The 25,459-nt window shown below is 42.7% G+C and overlaps 1 protein-coding gene across 3 annotated transcripts in view; it reads left to right on the top strand.

Annotated features, from left to right (window-relative positions):
* Positions 1–1,252: 1,252 nt before the first annotated feature.
* Positions 1,253–25,459, top strand: part of WDR36 (WD repeat domain 36) — a 42,048-nt gene continuing 17,841 nt past the window's right edge. Inside the window, exons 1-16 of one of the 3 annotated variants that reach the window (XM_054054646.1) lie at positions 1,253–1,419; positions 1,544–1,683; positions 2,215–2,283; positions 4,061–4,201; positions 7,993–8,020; positions 10,180–10,280; positions 10,795–10,912; positions 11,813–11,945; positions 13,565–13,619; positions 14,436–14,568; positions 16,955–17,130; positions 18,219–18,339; positions 20,474–20,539; positions 21,523–21,606; positions 22,964–23,118; positions 24,131–24,245. In XM_054054646.1, coding sequence (XP_053910621.1) covers positions 1,404–1,419; positions 1,544–1,683; positions 2,215–2,283; positions 4,061–4,201; positions 7,993–8,020; positions 10,180–10,280; positions 10,795–10,912; positions 11,813–11,945; positions 13,565–13,619; positions 14,436–14,568; positions 16,955–17,130; positions 18,219–18,339; positions 20,474–20,539; positions 21,523–21,606; positions 22,964–23,118; positions 24,131–24,245 — 1,651 coding nt within the window. In that variant the 5' untranslated portion in view covers positions 1,253–1,403. Of the gene's footprint in view, positions 1,420–1,543; positions 1,684–1,988; positions 2,025–2,214; positions 2,284–4,060; positions 4,202–5,498; positions 5,703–7,992; positions 8,021–10,179; positions 10,281–10,794; positions 10,913–11,812; positions 11,946–13,564; positions 13,620–14,435; positions 14,569–16,954; positions 17,131–18,218; positions 18,340–20,473; positions 20,540–21,522; positions 21,607–22,963; positions 23,119–24,130; positions 24,246–25,459 lie in introns of those variants that run through there. The other 2 variants (XM_054054647.1, XM_054054649.1) reach the window with 2 other exon arrangements.

The following is a 25,459-nucleotide window of genomic DNA, read 5'->3' as shown; positions in this document are numbered from 1 at the left end:
CTCCCAGCTGCGAGATGAAACATAGGAAGAAAGATAAAAGACAGAGAGATGGGAAAAGCCCGGGAGCGGCGTGGGAGGAGAATCCACTCAAGCGGACAGGCACGCAGTGTTGACTCACCTCCTTTGGCTTGTCCCCAGCTCATCTGGCCAAGAAAAAGCGCTTTCTCCCCTTGTGGTGACAGTCCTCTTGGGTTTCCCTGATGACTCATGCCGGAGAAGCATTCCCCGAAAACGAATGCGAACTTTCTCTGAAACTGAGCTGAGGCTGGACTTAAAGCCTCACAGCCATGCCCGAGGTGGAACAGCCAGGGCATCACAGTCTCCAGAATCTGGAACAGCCTGGCCCCTGCCAGCCAGGGCATCCCAGTCCCCAGCACCCAGGATAGCCTGGCCCCCAACAGCCAGTGCATCCCAGTCCCCAGCACTCAGGACAGCCTGGCCCCCTACAGCCAGGGCATCCTCATCCTCAGTGCCTGGGACAGCCTGGCCCTCAACAGCCAGGGCATCCTCATCCTCAGCACCCGGGACAGCCCGGCCCCTGACAGGCAGGGCATCTTCATCCTCAGCACCCAGGACAGCCTGGCCCCCAACAGCCAGGGCATCCTCATCCTAGGCACCTGGGTCAGCCCTGGACCTTGACAGCAAGGGCATCCTCATCCCCAGAACCCAGGACAGCCTGGCCCCCAACAGCCAAGGCATCCCAGTCCCCAGCACCCGGGACAGCAAGCTACCCTGTCAGTTAGTCTGTCCCGAAGGCAGGGCAGAGCAGAGCAAGTGCCCCTCAGCTGCACTCCCCGCAGTCTGTGCAAGTGAAAGGCCTCCCTGGGGAAAGTGTTTTGAAAGGTAAAACGTTCACCTTCGACAGAAAAAGTACCCCAACATTCTAGGCAGCACATGGAAATGACCTCTCCTCTCCACTGGCGCCTCCTCTCTCATCCTATAGCGATGATGCAGGGATGCCCTCGGTAAGGAGGGCAGGAGCAATGGCCCTCTGGCATTCCGCCTGGAAGTGCCTTGGAGCTTTTTGTATCTCCTTTGAGAGAAAATTGTGAGTTACTGCAGTAATCCAAGCTTAAGGTGGACCCCACGCAGTTGTGGGGAGGGATGTTCACACTTGTTTCATACAAGACTGGCTGTCGTGGAGTTTTCTGTTTTCTTTTGTTTTGTTTTGTGTTTGGACGCCGCGTTTCATTATTATTCATCATCCTGGTTTTCTTTTAGAATCAGTGACACAACTTCAAGTCTGAATTATTATTTACAGTTCTGGAAAAAGATGTATGAGACGTCCAAATAAGCCCCAGTTATGGAATTGGAAACCTTCATTTCCGTAGGCGTACAGGTACATATATGAAGCCAGCAACTATCTGAAGCCCAGCAGGAGAAAAACAACGTGTAAAGACACCATGGATAATCACAAGGGTAACCAACCAGTTTTTCTAGTGCTCCTGAAGCACCGGCATCCCTCTCTTCAGACCTGTCCTCCGTGCCTTGTCGGGTCACATAGCGGTGCAGGAGAATTAACCTTTGGCTTTTTCTTACACAGTCCTTTGTGGCTTGATCATCTTTCTTCAGATCGCCGACTTAGTGCGGGGATCCACCTACAATTTCAGCCTCTGTAACCACGACAAGATTCAAGAGGATCTCCTAAACATTTTGGAGCCAAACACGACCTTTGAGCAAGAGGTTGGTGGTTTCTCTGCTGGCATCGGAGGGAAACTGTCGGGACGGCACTGCCTCCACGATTTTACCCTCGACCGCCGGCAGCTGCTCTCTGAAAATCTCGATTAGGAAGCCGGGAGTTGGCTAGTTTAGCAAATCAGTGCCTGTGAACAGGACGGGGAAGTTATCTCCTACTCTTCTCCGGCGACTGAAGCTGGGACTGGCAGGGACAGAGAGCAGGAGCCCGGGCGGCTGCTGCCAGAGCGCTACCCGACTTTTTCCCGGCGCCCTGCAGACCCGTAGGACTGAAAAGTCGCTTGTGTAATGCTTCACCGACGCTGAAGATGGTTGTCACGGTCGCAAAGGTGATAAGTGGTTTAGAAGCTACGTGGATGGTTCACACACGCGGAAAGACCAGGCGTCGGCTTTCGGGGCGGTGCGCGCTGCACCGCGCTGGCAGCCGCGCACCGGGGACCGGGGGAGCGGTGGAGCGTCCGGTGCCAGGGCCCGTGGCTTTAACGAGCATTCCCCCTATTCTTGTGTCCTTCCTTCCAGGAGCTCCAACTCGATTTTCACACGTGCCAGGACGCGCCTTCCCCGGCGGCGGGCCCGCAGCAGTCCGAGGTTCGCCCGGGTGCGCGCACCCTCCAGCGGCTAGGTGGCATTCCCTTTCCATGAAAAACAAACCGAAATTGGGGGCGGGGTGGGGTGGGGCGGGAGAGGGGGAAGGAGAGGGGAAAGGGGGGAAGTGGGGAAAAGAGAGGAAAAGGGGAGGAAGAGAGGAATAAGGGGAAAAGCGGGGAAAAGAGACGAAAGGGGGGAAAATGGGGAAAACGGGAAAAGGGGGAGTCGGGGAAAAGGGGAAAAAGGGAGGAAGTGGGGAAAAGGGGGGGAACGGGGAAAAGGGGAAAAAGGGAGGAAGTGGGGAAAAGGGGGGAAGTGGGGAAAAGAGAAAAAAGGGGGAAGTGGGGTAAGGAGGGAAAAAGGGGAAGAGGGAAAAGAGAGAGGGAAAGGGGGAAAGAGGAAAAAGGAGGGGGAAGTGGGGAAAAGAGAGGAAAAGGAGGAAAGTGGGGAAAAGGGAGAAAGATATAAGTGGGAAAGTGGGGGAAGGGGTGAAAAACAGGGAAAGTGGGGAAAACAGGGAAAGGGGGAGAAGAGGGGAATGAAAAGGAAAAGGGGGTAAGTAGGGAAAGAGGGGGAAGGGAGGAGAAGGGGAAGTGAGGGGAAAGGGGAAAACGGGGTGAAGTGGGGAAAAGAGATGAAAGGAAAAAGGAGGGAAGTGGGGAAAATGGGGGAACGTGGGGAAAAGGAGGGAAAAGGGGGAAAGTAAGGGGAGTGAGTAAAAAAGGGAAAAGAAAAAATGGGGTAAGTGGGAAGAGGGGGGAAGATAGGAAAAGGAGGGAAGTGGAGAAAAGAAGGGAAAGGGGAAAGAGAAAAAGAGGAGAAGTGGAGAAAAGTGGAGAAGAGAGGAAGAAGGGTAGAAAGAAAGGGGAAAGCGAAGGGAAAAAGGAGGAGAGTGGTGAAAAGGGGAAAAAGAGGGAAAAGGGAGGAAAGAGGAAAAACGGGAAAAGAGACAAAAGTTGGGAAAAGTGTGGAAAGAGAGGGAAAGGGGCAAACTGGGGAAAAACGGGGAGAAGCGGAGAAAAGGTGGAGAAATGGCGAAAAGGAGGGAGAAGTGGGGAAAACCGGGGAGAAGTGGGGGGAAAACGGGGGAGAAAGGGGGAAAGGGGGAGAAGTGGAAAAGGGAGAGAAGGGGAAGGGGAGAAGTAGAGAAAAGGGGGAGAAGTGGGAGAAAGGAGGGAAAGAGACGAAAAGGAGGGAAAGTGGGGGAAGTGTGGAAAATGGGGAAAAGTGTGGAAAGAGGGGAAAAGGGGGAGAAAAGGGGAAAAGACGGAGAAGCAGGGAAAAGGGGGGAAGAGAGAAAAGGAGAGAAGGTGGGGGAAAGTGGGGAAAGGTGTGGAAAGAGGGAAAAGGGGGCAAAATGGGGAAGAGGAGAGAGCAGGGGGAGAAGGGAGAAAAGGGGGCAAGAGGGAAAAGAGGGAGAAGGGGATAAAGGGGGAGAAGGGTGGAAGAGGAAGAAGGGGGGAGAAGAGGGGAAAGCGGGAGAAGGGGGAAAGGGAGAGAACGGGGGGGGGGGGGGGGGAGAAGAGGGGAAACCGGGACAAGGGGGAAAGGGGGGAAAGGGGGAGAAGGGGTGAAAAGGGGGAGGAGGTGGAAAGCGGAAGGGGAAAGGAGGAAAAAGGGGATAGGGTGAAGGGGGGAGAAGGGATCCAGGATGGGGAGCGAGGAGGGGTGAGGGGAGGGTGAGTAGGCAGAGATGTCGCGCGGAGGCGACCTTTTCGCAGGGATGTCGTGCGGAGGAGAAGGGGCGGCGGGGTCTGAGGTCTCGGCGTGCCCGCAGGACTCGTTGCGGACGCAGCGTGCGGGACAGCTGCTGGCGTGCGCCCTGGAGCGGGTGCGCGGCTGCGGCGTGCGGGAGGCGCCGCGGCGCCTCGCCCTGTCGGTGGTTCGGAGGCACTGCCCCGGGTACCGGGCACCGCAGGTGGGTGTGGGATCGGGGGCGGGGGGGGGGCGCGGAGCAGCGCCAGGGATGCTAACGCCGTGTGCGGGCGCAGGGAGCCACCGCCAAGGCGAGACGGGGACCGTGCGGCGACAGCAAAGCTCGGGAGCTGATGGCGGTGTGGAGGAGCTACATCGGTCTGGGATAGCTGCCCTCTGGTTTGCGTTTTCCCCTCCACCGGACTTTGCGGAGTGTAGTCCGCCGTGCAGTCGAAACCCTCCTGCGGGTTGTTTTCTTTTATATATAATTTATTAGGGAAAAAAAAAATAATTAAAAAAAACAACAAAACGAACAAAAAAACGCACACCTCCCGAAGCAAACACCTCCCGGTGTGGGGGCGGCGGGAGCGCCCAGCTGCCCGCCCGAGCCTGCTGCTTTGTGAGGGGAAAGGGGATAAAGCCAAAAAAAAGAATAAAAGGAAAAAACTCGAGCTGTCGTGGCTGTGGGAAGTGTTTGTACGGGGGTGCGCGGTGCTGGTTCTCGCGGGGATGGAGCGGCGCTGTCGCTGCCCTCCCTGCGTTAGGCAGGCCCTCCCGCATCCAGAGCGGGGCTGCGGCCTATGGGGCTGAGCACGGTGCGGAGCTGCAGAGGTTTGGGCGGAGCGCGGTGGGAGGCTGCGGGGGCAGCGGGCTGAGGGCGGTGCGGGGCTGCAGAAGGTGCTGGCTCAGCGCCGCGTTGAGCTGCGGTATGTGCTGGCTGAGCCTGGTGCGGACCTGTGGTGGGCGCGGGGCTGAGCGCGGAGCGGGGCTGCAGAGCTTTGGGCTGAGCGCGGTGCAGGGCTGGGGGCTGCAGGGCACGGGCTGAGAGCCATGCGGGGCTGCGATATCTGCAGGCTGAGCCCGTGCGGGGCTGCGGCGCTGAAGAGCTTTGGGCTGAGCGCGGTGCGGGGCCGCAGTAGCTGCGGGCTCAGCGCTGCGCAGAGCTGCGGTCGGTGCAGGCTGAGCGAGGTGCGCGGCTTCAGAGCTTTGGGTGAAGCGCGGTGCAGGGCGGGGGCTGCAGGGCACGGGGGGAGCGGGCTGAGCGCCGTGCGGGGCTGAACACGGTGCGGGCCTCCGATAGGTGCGGGCTGAGCGCCGTGTAGAGCGGCGGTAGCTGCAGGCCGAGCGCGGTGCGGGGCTGCAGTAGCTGCGGGGGCTGCAGGGCACGGGCGGGGGACGGGACCATTCCGAGCGCACTACGGTCCGACCGGAGCGCGTGCGCGCGGACAGCATTGTGTACCGCTTGCCCAGCGTAAGGGGGGGGGTGGGCGGGCGGGGGAGGAAGCTGTGCGGCGGCCGGAAGGAAGCCGGGCGGAAGTGAGGGTGGCGCTTCCTGCGCGCGGCCGCGTGGGGTGGTGATGGCGGGGGAGGGCGCTGCGCTGTTCGCCGGGTTCCGCGTGCTCGGCCGGTTCAGCGGCCACGTCCCGCACGCCCTGCGCTACCACGGCCGCCACCGCGAGTTCTACGTGGCCGCCGCCGTCGGGCGGAGCGTCCACACCTACAACGTGAGTACGAGGCTCCTTCCCCCGCCGAGGAATGGCGGGGGGGAGGGGGGGGTTGGGCTGGAAGGGCCCTCAAAGCCCATCGAGTTCCACTCTCTGCCACGGGCAGGGACACCTCCCACTGGATCAGGGGGCTCCAAGCCCCATCCAGTCTGGCTTCCATGGGATGCGACATCCACGCCTTCTCTGGGCAGCCTGGACCAGGGCTTCCCCACCCTTATAGCAAAACATTTCTTCCTAATATCTAATCTAAATCTCTCATCTTTCAGCTTAAAAGAGTTGCTCATCACTGCACTTCTATCACAGTCCTATCCCGGTAGTCCCTGATAAAGAGCCCCTCCCCATCTTTTCTGTAGACCCCCTTTAAGTACTGGAAGGCTTCTCTAAGGTCTCCCCAGAGCTTTCTCTTCTCCGGGCTGAACGAGCTCAGCTCTCCCAGCCTGGCCTCACATGAGAGGTGCTCTAACCCACGGATCATTTTTGTGCCCTCTTCTGAGTACTGGAAGGCTGCTGTAAGGTCTACCCTCAGCCTTCTCCAGGCCCCTTCCCCAGCCTCGCTGGTGTGGGGAGTGCTGGTGGCAAGGGATGCCGAGTGGGCAGCTGGTTAAACGGGCCTGGATGAGCTCATTCGGCAGTGTGGGCAGCAGTGGAGGTACGTAGCACAGCACAGCACACCTATCTTGGGAGGGTCTAGATGCTGGAGCTTTTTCTTTGTTAAATGGGAAAGGGGAAGATTTAGGTTAGACATCAGGAAGACGTTCCTAACAACGAGGGTGGTGAGGCGCTGGCCCAGGTTACCCAGGGAAGTCGTGACTGACCCATCCCCGGAGGTGTTCAAGGTGGGGTTGGATGGGGCCCTGAGCAGCCTGATCCAGTGGGATGTCCCTGCTCATGGCAGGAGTGTTGGAACTGGATGGGCTTTAAGGTCCCTTCCAACTCAAAGTGTTTTATGATTCTGTGATAAAGCAAAGTTCACCTGCAGTTTGGATAGTTGGGATTTAGCATTTGAAGGCTACAGTTTTGGGCATGAGATCCATTGAATCATATTAAAACTTTTCCTGTATGGAAGCAGATGAGCGTAATTCATTTCTGCAAAGTGAAAGCCCGTGATATAGACTTGTTTCTTGCTGTGCGATGAAAGCATTTTCAGTATATAAAAACAGTAACAATCCGGAACTGAATCGAGTGATGATAGCGAAGAGCATTTTGCCGAAAATGCCAACAAATAAACTATCTAAGACTCATTTGGGAGGCTTAGAAAGCAAGCATCCTTTATCAGACCTGGGCAGTGTGAGAGAATGATCTCCATCAATTGTGTGCAACGAGACAAGAGCTGAGACAAAATATATTTCCGACTTAAAGGCATATGGATAAACTTTCCCAGAAATCTTATGCATAGTCTGTTACTTTCCAAGTACTCATTTTAATGTTATTACGAACTTCACAACAGTCAAAACTCTTCCTAATTTAGAGCTGCTCTCTGTTTGACCTTGCATTTGAGATAAAGGCTGCAAACAGAGATGATTTTAGAAGAAGACACATCTGTTCAGCACAAATCATACTTAACATAAGATGTTATCGTTTCCAAAAGAACTAGCAGCCTAATAGTGTCTGGAAAAGCACTATTTGAAAAAAAAAAAAAAGTGCTGTAAAAAACCACACTATCAGAGAGACAAAACAGAAATACAGTTACTTGGATGAAAACTTAACTCTTCTTTAGCTTAACTCAAAATATTCCACTTTTTGGAGTAGTAACTACTCTTTGTATCAGCAGTGTGGACAGAGCATGGGTCTTCCAGTACCTTTTAGTGTGGTAGTCATTTAGTGTTTGTTCCTGTCAATCTTGTCCACAAACATTGAATTAAAATAGTAATGATCATCAGTGGGCAAAGATGACTGTAATGGAAGCTGATTCTGTGTCAACAAAGATAATAGTATTATGTGGTTTTAGTGGAAATAAAATGGGAGCAGGGATGATTTGAAAACAAAATTGTCCAAGCTCTGCAAGGCATCTAAACGTATGCTTGGTTCCCTGTACATTAAAGTGTATCAAGAAACCCAACTTGCTGGATGAGTTTCTTCTGGCAAGTACATTGTCTTGTTCCTTTTGACTTGCTAACTGTGGGTTTTCCTATAGATACTGTTGTAAACTAAGGTGAATAATTTTTCTGTCTTGTGAGGCACATAAATTCCTTATCTCTTCTAGGTTGGTTCCTAGAATTTTGTATTTCTGCTTAGAGCAAATTCATTGCAACAAATCACTAAACGTGTTTTTTTAACATCTTCATTGCAGGTGAAGAAGCTTGGTCTTGTTGCTGTGAGTAAGTATGCACGGATTGTCTGTTTCTTGGTTGCCTTTTTTTAAGTGCATCTGACATCTGGTCTTTATTCTGAAGTCAAAAATGGAAAATTAATTGTATATAATAATATTTACAACGAAATATGTTGAAAGGAGTCTTGGAAATATTGAATGTCAATTCAGAAATGAGACTGCTCTTGCAACTATAACTTGGTTTTCTTAAGGATATACCTTGTGAACTTTCTATTCTTGTCGTCTTTCTCTTCCAAGAACACCCCTACGACTTAAAGAGTGAGCAGTAAAAAAACCTGTTAATTCCAGATCTGTTGGTTTTGTGGTTACTAGAAGGCTTTGTTATAATAGAAAAATAATTACAGGAACAGAGCATATGTTAATGGAACTGAAAGGCTTCATGGAGTGTTAAAAATTGGCTGGATACAAAGAACGTGAATCGACATCCATTCGGCAGCTGGTAACTGGATTTTTCAGCATCTTCCATCAGACTGGATGATGAGGCAGAGCTGAATTTGTGGTGATAATGGTGGAAAAACAAGGGGCAACAGCCACACATTGCAGCTTGAGGGGGTTACAATGGAGATTACAAAAAATGGCTTTGACTAAGAGGGAGTGTAGTACAGTGTAGAGCTAAGTTTTCAAGACAGCTGGGCACAGCTGCAGTTAACATGTTCTAGTATGGATGGTAATCCAGCTTTGTGAGGAGCTGGGAGGTTGTACTAGATGGCTTCCAAAGGTTCCTTCCAATCAACATTTACACGATTCAGTGAGATAACATGCTGTCTTGAAAAGTAGGTTTATTTACTTCTGTATACCGCAAAAATAAAGCAAATTATTTTCCATTAACAGAAGACTTCTAAACTTGAGAATAAGTAGCAGTCCCACAACTGGGACCAGATTTAGAAGATCGGCCACAATATTTACAGCTGTAAACACATTAAGTAACTAGTGTTTTCAGCTTACAAAATTGTAAAAGCATTGTGTATTCTGTGAGGTCCATTTCAGTGGGCTACATCTCACAGACTTAATAATTTAAGCGTTTTGAGAAACAGACATTCATGTGCAAAATTGTGATTGAACGAATGGATGATGTGCCTCTCTATGCAGTGGTGTTGGTTTGTTGGTGTTATGTGGTTGGTGCTCTGAGCTTTTTAGTTGGGGTATGCCTAAAACTGTCTTGGCCAAAGCAGACTTGCATGCAGCTGATGTGGAGTATCTGTATCCTTGTTGTAGGTGTAAGTCATTTCAGAGGTGCTATGGGAAGATGTCTGATGTGTTCAAACAAATAAAACCTCTCATAAAGTGCAACCTTTTTTATTTTCTTAGTTTAGCTCTTCCCATTGAAGCTGTGCTGCAGTACAGCAAAGGGTGTCTGATAATAATTCACAGTACAAAGCGACACTGTGAGGAAGACAGCTGTGTGCTCATGTATGTTTATATCATAGGCACACTCCCACAGTGACTGATTTTTGATTTGTTGTTTCTCTATGCAATTGTTAAGTGCTGTGATTTGCATTTTTATATTTCTCTAGATTGAAAGTGTTTTTCCCAAAAGTATTTTTGTCAATTTTCTGCCATTTGGGACCACAACAGCAGCTTCTCAGTGTAGTCTGTAGCTTTGGCACTTTACTGTTTGAGCTAGTAAAGTAGCAGTCACAGTAGTAGATACTTATTCTTAGAGCAGCAAATTCCCGATGTCTTTAGCTAGTCAGGAAATGGGTGCAGGAGAGGGTCACTGGCTTCCAGATCTGCAATGTGGCTTAACCTAGAATAGGTGTTGCTAATGCTGAGACTTTGATTTATCCTCTTGGTTTGCAGTCTGGTGGGCTGTGGGGCACTGGCAGGCTGCAGGAGCATTACGTTGGGATGACTTCTTTATAAGCCCTCACGAAGCTAACGGATGCCTTTACTTACAGTGTTAACTCAGTAATTTATTATTAAGTGCTTCTCAAAAGAACCGCTTTGTCATCTGTCAAACTGATGTTATTTACCTTGTTGTGACCAGTGTGATGTTATTTATGCTAATATTTGCATTCATCTGAAATATGTGCATTTCTCTTAAGATTCAGCAGGAAAGCTTTCTTGGTTGATAGCCATATTCAGTCAGACTTTCTCTTATATTACAGTCCTGAAACTTGTTGAAGTTTTCTCTTGTCTAATTAACAGGTAATGCTTTACCACAAGACATTACATGCTTGGCAGCGGACCGGATGTTGATATTTGCTTCATATGACAATATTCTCCATGCTTTTGCCAGGAACAAAGAGGTGTTTATCAGTTTACTTATTGCATGGTAGTACAAAACAGTTGTGTAATATTTGTCTTTTCAAGACAGTTAATTTTCTACAAAGATCTGTTTCCATGGATATTCAGTACCTTCAGTTTTGGGGAAACAAAGACTGAAGGAAGAGGAATAAAAAGGTTTGAATGAGAGAATGTAAGAGAAAATCTTATAATGGCTGAGAAAATCCTATTAAGGTTGTATTTTATGCCTTAATTATAATAATTAGTTACTTAAACATAAAAAATAAATTGTTAATTCACATAAAGTTAAATTAGTTAAAATTAAAATAAATAATTAAAGGTATTTGGTTAAAATATTTTTGCTAACAGTTTTAAATATCAGAGGAAGTGATCAATCTTCCACTTCAAGGCATGTGGTGTTTCCATGTATTTTACTTAAACTTGTTGCTAACGTGTTAGCTGGCCTCAAGTATTATAGTAATGTGATAGGCTACCTGAAGAGCTTATATTGAAAACATTTCTATTTTGGAATTATAGGTGGTTCATACCTATGAAGGTCACAAGGCAAGGATACACCTTCTGCAGCCTTTTGGTGATCATGTTATCTCTGTGGATGTTGATAATGTTCTCATTGTTTGGGATATACAGTCAGAAGGTAAGAGACACTTTATTTTTGTTACTACTTTGGAGGATAGCATTGTTAAACATTTAGTAATTTAAAAAAAAATAAGTTTTTTTTTTAAATACACACGTTGAGGAGTAGTTTACTCTCAGAAAAAGGAAAAAAAGAACCTTAAATGATAGTACTATTTAAGCAGTAATCTGAAGTCCTAATCCTGCAGTAATTTTTTGTGACTGGATCCCACAACACATGCAGAGACAGTAAGGTTCCATATAAGTGTAAAGAGACATGCTTATACAGAAACTGCTTTTAATGTTCCATTTTCTGGTGAAGTCTGTCGTACAGCAGCTTTGGCACCATGTCCAAAATCCTGTAGTTCCTTGAAAATTACCAGCCTAGGTAAGACTGAACTCTTACGAATAATCTTCTGATTGTATCAGTATCTTCGCATGCCATTGTGAAGTATCTTCTGAAATCCTGCTTCAGTGCTCTGAATTTTTTTCTTCAGAAGGCGTTCTTATTGGTGTGTCCAGTGCCATTCCCCGGATGCCAGGTCTCAAAAGTTGCTGCAGACATGCTTTAGAGATTTGAAGTTGCTATGACAAACAGAAGGCGTGCTAATCAGATAAGTGTTTTGCTCAGGCAGGAACAGGAATCCTTCAGAGAGATATAAATCACAACAGTTCTGCCAGCATTGCTGTGCTAGGTAGGCTTATAGGGAAAAAATCTTCAAGCCAAAAGATGTTATAGCATAAACAAGTTTAGCCTGTCCTGTGTCCTCTTACACATTAGCTAATCTTTTAATGCAAGAAACACCGTTTAGGGCGTTTTTAGAGAATAAAGATCAGTTCTGACTTTAAGTTTGCCAAAGGATGGCAAGCCTGGAGTTTTCTAGGGGTAGCCACACTAACGTTGTTTGTTACTTTTTTGCAGAGGAGTATCTTCAAGTGGAGTTTGATAAGGCCACTTTTGCAGTTTCTGCAGTTCTGCATCCCAGCACCTATTTGAATAAAATTCTACTTGGGAGTGAACAAGGAAGCTTGCAGCTATGGAATATAAGATCAAAGTAAGATTGTTAAGAATTTGGACATGTTTCATACTCCAAGTGGTTTGATAAGTAATAAATAACGCTTTCAAGTACAGTAAGTTTTCAACGTGGAATCTTTTACTAAGTCCTTTGGCACAAGTTTTCAGTTGGTTGATCTCCAGGAACAAAGAATGCTGCTGCTCCCTGAATGCTGATGACTTTCAAGTTGTGTGTTGTTTACTCTCCCTGTGAAATATCAGGCATTGTTCAGATTTTTTTTAATTACATTTTTATTTTATTTCTTGGAATCTCATATCTTTTCCATGAAAATAATTAAAATAATTTAAGTGCTTTTTGAGGCCCTCTGCCTCCCTTCTTCCAGGTTGAATTTTTTGTTTGTTGTGGGTCCAAGGAGGTGTTGGCAGGTAGTGTGGAGGTATTTATTGACATTTAATCCTTGTACTCAAATAAGAGATGTGTAGTTGTCTCTGAGCAGTAAAGCACCGTTCGTTATGGCAGTATTTTGTGCCTACTATGACTAGCTGCTTTTCTAACTTATAAACTGATAGCTACAGTGAACTTGCCTACGTGTTAGGGTATATACTGCAAATAGATGTTAACTCAGCTTGCATAGTTCATTGTTTTATTCTCACAACAACTTATATATACACTTTGAGTGATACCACTGCTAATGCTTTGTTTCATATTCTAATGTTTTGGAGGTGCTGTATATGCTGTATAAATCAGGAAAACAGAAATAACCTAAAAATAGGGAAAAGTAGATGTCTCTACTCATAGTACTCTTATATCTCCTCAGTGCTTGTCATAGCATGTGAGATGCAATCTCCTAGATGATGAAAAATCTTCCTTAGATGGCTTAGTTTCTCTTTTAATTGTGTAAAAACTTCTGTGACTGTTACTGCTCTTTTAGCAATGTTGCTGGGTTAAGCAGTGTGTGGTTTTGACTATGTATTGCCTACCCAGATTATTTTGTATATAGGTGTGGGCACAGTTAGACAAAGAATCAAATCAGAAGGACTGAGGGCAAAGTGTGATGGTCTTTGGCAAGAATGGAAAGTGAATGATGGTAACATGCGTGCCTGCTAGCAGTCCTTTAAGTATAACTTATATCTGTGGTGATAGATTAGTTTTCTAATCATGTCTGTTTTTAAATACTGTCTTTATAATTTCACTTTTAAATAAGTACTGCATGACTGCCTTGTCAGTGAACTGACCTACTTCATTTCTTGGCTGTTACCATTTCCGAAAGAAAGAAGATGAGGTGTGCTTGTAATATTTGTTATTGTCTTCATTTAGGGAAGTTACTGTACTAATGAAGGTTTTGTTTTTATTTGAAGTTCGATCAAAACTGGCTTTTAAAGTTGGTGTTAAGAAGTCTGAAAAGGTGTATTCAGAGCAGAAATGCATGGAGGGCAACTGGCATAGAAGGGGTCTTATTCCCTATTTGTGTTATGTAATTATGTTACCTTTGTAGTAATAGCCCATGACAGTAACTTTTTCAATAGAAATTAATTAAGTTTTGTTTTTAACCTTACTTATTAGCATCATAGTTTTGTAGGTACCTGTAGAGCATCCATTTTTTGGTGGAAAATCCCCAAGGTTAGTTGATTTATGGTTTTTGTTTGTTTGTTTTCCAGCAAACTCTTATACTCGTTTCCAGGATGGCATTTTGCAGTCACTACTCTGGAACAAGTTAGTATTTTTGATATCTTATTTTCTTACTTAACTGGTCAACAATAGCAGGCAAAATATCATTGTTTAAAATTACAGCAATAAAGATGGCTTGTATTCTGTTATATAATTTTAATAACAATAAGTATTTTAGACATTGAAGAGAGATAGACTTGAAGGCTTACTGTCTGCCCTTCCTCTAGTCCTTGTTCTGTTGATTTTAGTGTCTTAGCTGTTTTGTGTTTGTCCCATCTATAGTCTTTGTTGAGTGAATAATGTCATGACTTCACAGAAGCAGCTTGTTTGCAAGATGTATGTATATTTTGTAAATTGCATTACTCTGGAAGCTTTTTGCTGAATTTATTTTGCTTTGGAGATTAATTAAATGTAGATTTTGCTAATTAAAGAAACTATTTTGCATTTGTATTTACTGTATTTTTATAGGTATAGCAATTAGAACTTATTGGTAGCATTGATGACAGATCTGGAAGTGCAGATGTCCTGGATAAAACTTATGCTGGGGTGCAGCAGTTGTATACTGCAACTGCTGAAAATACAGTGAGGTGTTTCTTAAAGGAGTTCTAGTTTCTGAAACCAAAATTGTTTCAACCAGTGGAGACTAAGCACAGATTCCTGCATCTCTCATTTTTTATTTAGATTTTCAGATGCTCAGTTGTGTGATAAGGTATTATAGAAAGAAGATCTCGTGCAAGATGACTTGTATGTTTCTTACTATCTGTCCTGGACACAGATACCTTGTCTTGTACATATTTGTATTGGTAGTGTACCGATAAGTTTTTCCTTTTTCATTTCGGTTGCTGTTCATTTTTCTTGCAGGCTCCAGCAGTGGATGTTGTTGCAGTTGGCCTTGTATCAGGACATATCATTATACATAATATTAAGTTTGATGAAACTTTAATGAAATTTCAACAAGATTGGGGTCCTATCACAGCAATATCTTTTCGTACAGGTAAGTATTAGCATTTTTAGTGAAAGTGTGTAAAAAAATCATTAAAACTTAAGTGGAAGGTAGGAAAATATGTTTTGGTAAGGTGTTTCAGAATCAAAACTTGGGTTGAGAATTTTAGTTTTCTAAGGTTGCACGAAATCTAGAAAAGTCGTCAGTAGGTAAGGGAGATCATGCATCTTCATCATACTGACTGTTTTATGGCATTTTCTTGTGTGCTGACAGGAAGTATGATATTCATTTTTCAAAGAAAAGTAAGGCAGTTTATGTTTACAATGTGTCAAGAGCTAACAGAGTACACAGTTATCAGAACTCGTGCAGAGTAATGAGTACGCGCTAAGTTAGTATCCAAAACTATGTCTCAGTATTATCTTCTCCCTCCAAAACAAAGTTAGAATGCTAACGGTTAGGTCACTGAATGGATATTGCCAAGGAACATTGTTTGTATTCACAGTTTTTTTTGTCTAACGGGCATGTGCTAATTACTAGAGCTAGTTACTTTAATGTTGATAAACCAGTATAAACAGGAGAGGGGCAGATTTAGACTGGACATTAGGAAGAATTTCTTCACCATGAGAGTGGAGAGACACTGGCACAGTTGCCCAGGGAAGTTGGGGCTGCCCCATCCCTAGGGGTATTCAAGGCCAGGTTGGATGGGGCCTTGGGCAGCCTGGTCTAGTGGGAGGTGTCCCTGCCCACAGCAGGGGAGTTGGAACTAGGTGATCTTTAAGGTCCCTTCCAAGCCTAACTATTCTATGATTCTGTGATTCTATGATCCTCCTTACAGAGCTGTTGATACTTAATCTTATTTCTGATTTGAGTAGACAAATAGAATCATAAAATGGTTTGGGTTGGGAGGGACCGTAAAGCCCATCCAGTTCCAACACCCCTGCCATGGGCAGGGACACCTCCCACCACACCAGGCTGCTCAAAGCCTCATCCAACCTGGCCTTGAACACTTACAGGGACAGGGCAGCCACCACTTCCCTGGGCAACCTGTGCCAATGGCTCACCACCCTCACCACCCATCACCCTAATGTCTTATCTAAATCCTCCCCCTTCCAGTTTAAAGCCATTCCCCCTCATTCTGTCACTACATGCCCTTGTAAAAAGTCCCTCCCCAGCTTTCTTGTAGCCCCTTCAGGTACTGGAAGGCTGATGGAGGGTCTTCCCAGAGTCTTCTTTTCTCCAGGCTGAACAGCCTCCACACTCTCAGCCTGTCCTCATAGCAGAGGTGCTTCAGCCCTGTGATCATCTTCATGGCCCTGCTCTGGACCCATTCTGACAGTTGGATATCCTTCTTCTCTTGGAGATTCCAGAACTGGACACAGTACTGTAGAATATATGTACTCCAGAGTACAGATGTTGTTGAGGAAGAATGCTACTGGAAGGACTTGTGATAAGTGGAGGGTGTGTTTTTTGTGTCAGCTGTTTAACTCAATATGTTATTAAATAACTTCCATTGCCTACTTGAACATGTGGCTTTCAGATGTTCTCTAATATCTCTCTCTTCCTGTCTTTATAGTTAGGAAATTGCGTGTAAATATAATGTGGTTGTTTTCAACTCGTATTCTCATTTTAGTCTTGCAGTAAAGTGTTCTTCATTTAAATTAAAATAACTTGGCAAATTTCCATATCTGTGAAGCTTTACTGAAAACGAAAACCCTAGGCCTCTCTTGTTTAATTATCTATGATGCGTGTATTTGCAAATTGGAAACTGCATTTTTCTTTTTTTTTGGAGTAAAAAGATTAGTCACAAAATATGACAGATATTTGGTGGAATTTTATTTGGATATTGTAAGTTTCCAAACTTAGTTGAATACTTGTGCTGAGTTTTTAGAAGCTGGTGTGGTATGTATAATATTAGACAGGATAGAGCAAATAGAACAAAATAGGAATTCAGTGAATTGAGATTTTAATTATTGCTTGGAATGATTGAATAAACATTTAATCAACTTCTGGAATTTTTGCAAATGATTCAGCCAAGAATTTAAGAGGATTTGAAAAACGGACTGAAAACTTCAGTAGAGGTGATACAGTAGCTCACACATCCTAAAGGGTCGAGGCTAAGAAGTTTGGGATATAGGGTAACTTTTGAAAATGGTACAGGTCCACTGTCACTTATGCTTTCAGTGTCTGCTACTGGATTTAGATATATTTGTTGTTATGTGATATGAAAAAATCCTAGTTTTATTCTCAATGAACTTCATTTCTTTTGTGTTTGAAATATTAGAGGTTTCGGTTAAAACATATCTTGAAACTTTTTTTGTTGTTGTTGTGATTGTAGCCTTTTGTTTATCAGTTTTAGTTGTGAGAAGTTAGTAAGGATGAGTGGAATGTCGACAAGGAAACCTTTTGAACTTTTTGGGTTGTGATTATATTTGAGCAGATGGACACCCAGTAATGGCAGCTGGTAGCCCAGTTGGACACATTGCTTTGTGGGATCTAGAAGAGAAGAAAATAACGTGTCAAATGCAAGACGCCCATTCCACAGCAATAGCTGGTATGTCGTTCGTGCCTGGAGAGCCACTTCTTATTACCAATGGTGCTGATAACGCTATACGGGTAAGTTAAAATAACTGCTGCTATCTGCAGTTTGGTACTTTTGTTTTTTTCTCTTGTACTCCTCCGTAGTATAAATGTTTAGTTTGGATTGAAGTAGCAGTTCTCAAATTAAACAAATGCGGCAAAAATCAAGTTACTGAAATTGCTGGCTATCACTTGATCTGTAGTGGAGTAGTTTAACAATTCAGTACCATGATGTCATTGCTTCATATATACTTTCTAGATATCCTTGAAGAACAAAGTTTTGGATCCACTTTTCCAGAACCTGACTTTATACCCTGATGCATCTTAAGTCTTGATCTGTTTTATAATGTTCTGGGTCATGAGCAGTTGCTGTTTCATAGAATCATAGAATGGTTTGGGTTGGAAGAGACCTTAAAAATTATCTACTTCCAACCGCCCTGCCACAGGCAGGAACACCTCCCACCATACCAGGCTGCCCAGGGCCTCGTCCAGCCTGGCCTTGAACACTTCCAGGAATGGGGCAGCCACAGCTTTCCTGCACAACCTGTGCCAGTGCGTCAGCACCCTCATCGTGAAGAATTTCTTCCTAATGTCTAACCTAAATCTTTACCCTTCCAGTCTAAAGCCACTCCCCCTCATCCTGTCACTACAGGCCCTTGTAAACTGCCCCTTCCCAGCTTTGTTGCAGGCCCTCTTTAGGTACTGGAAGGTCGCTCTAAGATCTCCCTGGAGCCTTCTCTTCTCCAGGCTGAACAACTCCAACTCTTTCAGCCTGCCCTCATAGCAGAGGTGCTCCAGCTCTGTGATCATCTTTGTAGCCTCCTCTGGATGTGTTCCAACAGTCTCATATCCTTCTTACCTTGGGGATTCCAGAACTGGGTACAATACTCTAGTTGCTTGTTCTACCTGTCTTGTGGTGCAATTAGGCTTTGGTAGAAGGGCAAAATGAACAGTGGGAAACAATCAGCTGCCATGACAGAAACTTACAGAGTTTTAGGATGAAAACGAATATGTGATGTTCACTGCACCAGTTCTCAGTCAAGTCTGTTCTGCTGCCAGGAGGCATAATTATTGGCAGGACAATGCTTATCAGCTTTTTTTTTCTGCTTTTTGGGGGGAGGCAGGTGTGGATATTTGATGGACCTGGTGGTACAGGACGTGTATTGAGAAGCCGAGTTGGACATAGTGCACCACCAACAAAAATCAGATACTATGGGCAAAATGGAGAGCAAATTCTCAGTGCTGGTATGAATTCTCATTCTTCAGTCTTAATTTTCTGCCAAAGGAAAAAATGCAGAGCTGAGTATTTATTAATACAATAGATTTTATCTACTGTGTTATGTATATGTATATGTATTTATGGAACATAGTAAGTGATTATTGTAGACTTTATAATTTATTACTGTATCAAACTGTTTCACAGTTGCTGTGGGGGAATATATGTTAGTGGATAGTCTGTAAAGTAGTTACAAGCAGAAAAGTTTAGGACCTGCTTTTGTCATTTGTATTTGTATGTTTGATGAATAGGAATTGTTTCATTATCTCCTAAGGAACTATCAGCTGGTCAAAATGAAAACCTATAACGGCTAGGGAAATTCTTTTGTAATGTGGAAAATAAGCAGCATAATGCGTGTAGTGACTTAGAGGAGCCACTCTACTTTGCCTGCTAGTATGAGCAAGCTTTGTGGGTTGCAGTGTCTTTGTAATTTGTTACTGCTCAATTGTCTCTAGTTTATATTCCCAAGGTCGCTTGTTACTAAGCTATTAATCCAAAACTGTAAAAATACATTAGTAACTACACTTCCTTAGAAATGAGCATATTTTAAAATCTGGCAAGACCCTTAGGAAATAAAGTACTAGATTAGAGTGTTTTGTGGCCTAGAACACTTCAGTAATGGAATAATAGAGACTCTTCACCTAGTCTTTAGTTACTCTGAAGTCATGAAATTGTCTTTGTGCGCAACATTTGAAAACATTGCTCTACATTTTGATGAATGTTACACCTAGCACGGTACAGGTATAGACTGTGTTAAAACCACCTCACCAGAATCTCTTGCTGGTCATCCAGCTAGTAACTTGGTTCAAGTACCTAGTTATTTGACAGTATAGCTCACACCAGGTGAACCACAATAACAATCCAGAAATGCTTAACAAATCCTCATATTGGCTTTTGCAATTTACTGCTTTGTTAACTGTACTGAAACATATGGAGAGGGCACAGAAATAACCACTAAAGTGAAAAAAGAGTCTCAAGCTTTGAGACAGGATGTTTCTCCAGTTTAAGGAGACTGACACTGCATTCCTTTCTGAACCTCTCAAAAGGCATTAAGCAGCAACGCTGTGGAGTGCTTTTTTAATGGTACTGGTTTCCTTAGAACAGGCATTTCCACAAATTAACTTTGTAAAATTTCATGAATGTCACTGACTTCCATCCTTCTTAATGTTTCTTTCAGTTCCCAATATATACATCTTGCCTTACTTTGCTTTCATAAGAGTGAGGGAAGGTTGCTTGAATACTGTAATTGTTCCACTGTTTTTCAGATTCTTTAGGTTTACTTTGACAAATTTTCTGTTTCTTTACTTATTTGGCCTAGTAAAAATGTTTTGTGATTCTTCTGATTTTTCTTTAAAAATCATCTCAATGCATTTCATTTTACATGCATTGTGCAATTTCATTTTCTCTTCGTTTCTGGTTCTGCCTTGTCAATGTTTCCACCATGAAGTGGATCCGTTTGCAAGTTTCAAATTTGAGACTTTTGTCCCTCTATTAAATTAAATTCCTATCAGTTCTGTGAACATTGGTCACTGGGTGGAGGAGAGAAATTGCATTAATGTCCTGGTGGACAATTTGGCCTTTACCATTTTTCTTTCGATTAGTTTACTAGCCTAGGTGTAGTTAGTTCTTAATCAGGCAAAGCATGTATTGGTTAGTCAGAGGATAATGAAGGGGATATTGCAGTTAGTGAGGGAGTATATGGGGTTATAAAAAAGCATTGGAAATACTGTGGAGGTATGTGAAGGATGTAACAGTTTATCTAAGGTTTTAGTTGTGGAAAGCTGGGAACAGTCACATACTGTGATGGAGAAAGGAGGTGGTTCAGAGAAATTGAGAATATGTCTGTAGAAGAGGTGTCATTCTGATCATGTGGGGGACAGTGTAGTAAGAGTGGATTATAGGCCACAGAATATTAGGCTCCATTAATTGCTTATAGCATACATGCATTTTTATTTGGATCGGAACTATTATTAAATACTTCATTATGGTGTTTGAGGCTTCCTAGTGCTTGTTTTCTGCTTTTCTTGCTTAGATAGCTTATGAGAAGAACAGAAAGTTGATTATTTTTTTTCTTTTCACCACTCTCTGCTAATGTTTTATCAGGTCAAGATGGAACATTGCAGTCTTTTTCAACAGTGCATGACAAGTTCAATAAAAGTTTAGGACGTGGTAAGTATTTCAGTGGAAGTACAAATATTGGTTTAAAAAAACCCTGAAAAGTGTTTATGTAAACAGGAACTCAGACATTACGGAGGGCTTACTTTCACTTCAACTGTGGTATGAGAACTATTCTCCTCAGTTGTTCTGCAACCTCAGTCCTTCCTGATGCATCTAAAATGTACTTTCAGATTTGTTGTACTTCAGAAAAATAAATTTGATTATTTGGCAGTGTATGTTGTTTCAACTAGGAGAAACATTTGGCATGATTTTTGTATTAAAAATGTGTAAAGCTGTGCCTGAAATTTCAGCATGCATAATTACTGCTTTTTACCCCGTTCTATTCAGTTGACTAAGCTATTGTTTAATTCTTATTTCTTGACTTTAGTTCCCTTGATTTAATGTAGAGTTTAATTTAAAAAACGTTTTCCATGTGATGCCATGACTAAGTCATGCTCTTTTGTACAGTTCAGATAGCAAGGCTCAGAAAGACTAAAATAATTCCTAAGTACCCATATGTATATATTGATGTATTTGTATTTAGGTAGATTTGAATAGACAGATACAGATCAATTGATTATATACATCCATTTGGCATAAATTTGAGATTCGAGACTCTTTGGTCATTGAGAGGGCTGGATGTTACATAATGCTTTATATAGTCATGTCTGTATGATGATGATGATTTTAGCTGTGATGAGGGAACCTCTGCCTCAGGTTGTCAGCACAAGCTCCTGGAATGGCTGAGTTGAGTAGTGCATCTGTCAATGTAATAGGCTATTGATTTGCTTGGCGTCACATCAGTTTTGACAGAAACTCTATTAATGTTCTTAGCACTTTAAACCCTTAGAAACAGCAATCTTGTGTTAATGTAAGCCAATTTTTTTCTGAGTTTCTTAGGAACTTTACATTTAGTAAACAGTCCTTTTTACTTTAAATGATTGTTCTCAGATCTGGCCATGAGATTGAGACACTTATCTGCTTTTTTATTTAAGGTTCAATTAACAAAAAGAAATCAAAAAAGAAAGGTCTTAAGCTTGATACGATGGCACTTCCACCAATTACAGACTTTGCTTCAGGTAAGTAGTCTTTGAAATATGTCACAGAGCTCATCGTGTCTTCGTTTTGTCTTTTAAACCTCAAGACACGACTGTTCTGAAAGCGCATGCTGTATCAAGACGAGATTATGTTAAAATGACATTTGACTTGGTAAACTTTTCTATTATTTCAAAAAAAGAGGATTTTTATTTCAAACATCTGTGTTTAATTGGCTCTTGGCTTGAAAATCTCCGGCATGGGAGCCAGAATCTTCTGGTGTGCATATTATTCCAAGCCACAGAAGAAGCAGCTAGGGGAGGTGAAGAATTTGTCAGCTGAGGAAATTTTAGTTATAGTGGTTGATTTTCATTCCCCAGTTCCTTTATTTCAGTGACATCTCAAAGTCAAATTTCAATTTCTGTGTTAATTTGTAATTCAGTATGCCAATAGTGAACCTGACTTTTTTGAAGTGGAATTGCAGCTATTCTTAAGTGCAGCTATTCTTTTGTCTTCTGAGGATGGTTGACAGTTTCATATGTTGAAAGACTTGGATTTACTATTTTGTGTAGCTGTTAGACTACACTTTGTTACTTATGTTTACAGACTGCTGTGACAGAGACTGTGTATTTAACTTGTTGCAAGTATATGTGTGTGTGAATATATGTGCACTTTTAAAAATAATATTAGACCTGCCTGATTGATTTGAGGTAGTAGAATTAAATGTGTTTGAAGACATAAGATAATATTTATGTAAGTGTATTTTAACTAGAGTTGTTTCTTTTTAGCTATATTGTCTTTATTTGATGAAGTGAACCAGTGTGTTTCTGGTTGTTTATTCTTTGAAGATCTATAAATATAGAATTTCAAGCTCTTAATTTTTCTTAATGCATGAATTCCAGGGGAAAAAAGTCAAACTTGCTCATTATTTAGATCTCCACATATCGTATTCAACTACAAAGTTTGGATACTGAGCTTTTGGTGAACTGCTTTCCTGCAAATGCAGAAAAGTCTTTTGCTCTGTGTAGCAGCCTTAGTTCTTAAACCCTGCTTTTTAAGTTGTTAATCTTGTGGCTTCTGCCAGTTCAGAGGGAAACGTGTACAGATTGAGCAGTTTAAGCTATTTAAGTTTAAATATGACTTTAAAACTGAATAGACTCAAATACACAAAGAGATGAAACACGGCTTACCAAAAAAACACTTGTGGGTTTGCTGACATTTTAGTTAGGCTGTCATATGCACAACAGTTTGCCAGGTGTTTTTTTCTGAATGGTAGCCTTTTGACTGAATATGAACTATTCTGTCTAAAGGTATTTCAAAGTACTCTTTACTTATGATATCAGAAGAGCTTATTTGAATTTAGAACAATTGTTCCTAAAAGGAGTGTGTGTTACATTGCAGAAGTGGCACATCAGAGTGACTGGGATGGTATTATTGCCTGCCATCAAGGGTACATAACCTGTACAACCTGGAACTATCAGAAAACTTCTATGGGAGCTCATAAACTGAAGCCAGAAGAATTTAGCAAACACAAACCTATTGACATATATGCAACAGTAAGTTTATTTAGGATAATGTTTCCTAAGTATTATAGTATATGCTGTTTTGATTTTTATTTGTACGGAAGCAATATTTAGAATTAAAAAGGACTATTTAAATATGCTTCAGTTGCTTTGCAAAAAGTGTTTTCTGCGAGCTCATTGTGTCCTACTGGCCATTTTGTAACGCATATTGGTCTTGAGAAAAATGCTGCGTATGCATTTTTGCCTTAGACATTCAGATTAAGTGCAGATTTTATTTTCTGAATCAGATAGCTGTTTAGTGTTTACCATTAATCTATCACAGTGTTATAGAGTAGACTGTATGTCTGTGGTGATAAAACACACTGGATCCAAAGTCAAATACTTAATCAAAGATTACTGCGACTTACGAGCTTGCAAGATGAGTAGTTACTGTGGTGTACCTCATGTGCTAGGTATTCATATTCCTACTGTATCTTGTGATAAATTGTTTTTCTGACCTTACACCTAGTAGATAAGATCAGTTTAGTTGTAAATACCTGTTTTCCTTGAACTACTAGATTCTTTGGACTGTATCTTTCCAAAGATATTAGAGTGTTGTTTCTTTTTTTCTTGTCATTTAAACTTACTCTGTTTGGGGTGCCATTAACAATAGAGCGTTGAAAGAGGCATTCAGTCAGCATGCTTGGACTTTATCTTAGAGATTGAGTTTGTGGATGTCTGGATTGTCAAGGTTAGTCGTTTAGATTACAGTGTTGATATTATTAGCTCTGACTTCTGATGGATGCCACTAAGTCTATATTTCATCATCATTCAAAGGTGCATTACCGTATTAGACTGTTGACTTGTTGACTATTTGCTTATTTTAAAAGCTCCTCTGTCTACTTTTTTGACTTGTTTGCTCTATGCAGTTTTCCTTGAAGAGGTCTTAAAAACATATTGCTATATTATATTCTGTATGTTATACGATTTCTAACAACTTTCCTAATTGGATACATACTTAAAGAATTGTTTTCATAAGTGGTTTGTTCTTTTTTCCCCTTGATAGGCAGTTGACATTACCTCATGTGGGAACTTTGCTGTAATTGGGCTGTCAACTGGGCAGGTGGATGTGTATAACATGCAGTCTGGCATTCACAGAGGGCGCTACGGCAAAGAAAGAGGTAAGTATTTCTATGTTTTTCAATTATTGACTCTCAGCAGAACAGCAACAACCTGGTGTTCTGTCATCTAGGGAATTTAATATAGCTTCTGAATTGAATTTGAGAACCTTTGCAATTTCTCTAATTACCTTGTACTGTCCTATCTTACACTGTAACCAAAACTAATTTGGAATAAACCCTGAAGGACAGGATCCCTGTTAGTTTTAACAGCTTTGATGTTAGCATTTTCTTTGGTATTAATTAACACAAAATCGTCAGTTACCAAAATGGGTAGTGCTAAAATGAAATCCTCTGGCCTCAGCTCTTTTTGAGATAATCACATTTCCAGTACTTGGCTTCTTGTTACAGGGTTCTATCTGGGAGATGAATCTTCCCATCTGTTTTGTGCTCTCCACTTAAAAATGAACGAATCGCTTACATGCATGGGAAGCTGAAATCCTAAACAAGTCCAGTTCTTTGTGTATGCTCATCTTTTCGATTACCCAGCTGCAAACTTAGGACTTAATGTAAACGGCAGTGTGAATACTTCTTTTAATGGTTGTGGTCATAGGTATTTCATGTCATATACCCTCATGTATGTTTGCTTTGTAAGTCTGCAGTTGCCCTCACGATTTGTTGTTGTTGTTGTTGTAGAAACAAGGAAGGAGTCCTGATGTATGCTTAAAACTTACTGTTTTTCTAAAAGCCACCTAGCATGGCAAACATGAACTCTTAATTACATTATTGCTTAATAGAGGAATGAATTTTACAAGTATTATTACTGGCTAGTAACCGAAGGCATAGATTAAGAAACAAAATTGGTCCAAAAAGTTATGCCTTACCTTTATGCTACAGTGTAGAGTAGTCTAGGAAAACACACAGACTTTGTGCCAGAACAGAAGCTGTAAATTTTGTCTGGAGTGATGAGACCTGCTGGAAGCATTCTGTAAGGGATTCAAAAAGTCCCTGAAATCTCAAAAAATTTAAAAAAAAGCCCCTCAACTGAAAGCAGAATAAAAGCTAATATTCAACTTCAGTTACTCACAACTTTCATATTGTATTCTAGGTGCTTACTTGAAAGCAGTTCGCTTTCTGTGCTGATGAAGAAACTTCTAGTATTTTGAGTAGTCTTGTCTGGTGGCTCTGGAACTGTCTGTCATGTGATTACCGCTCATTTAGTGTAGTTGGGAGAAGACAGAGAATAGTGTTTGGTGTTCTGCTGATTTCTATGCTGT

The sequence above is a fragment of the Cuculus canorus genome, chromosome Z, assembly GCF_017976375.1.
Source record: "Cuculus canorus isolate bCucCan1 chromosome Z, bCucCan1.pri, whole genome shotgun sequence".
Taxonomy (NCBI): Eukaryota; Metazoa; Chordata; class Aves; order Cuculiformes; family Cuculidae; genus Cuculus; species Cuculus canorus.
Note: the sequence above shows the minus strand (reverse complement) of the source record. Positions and strands in the feature narration are given on the sequence as shown.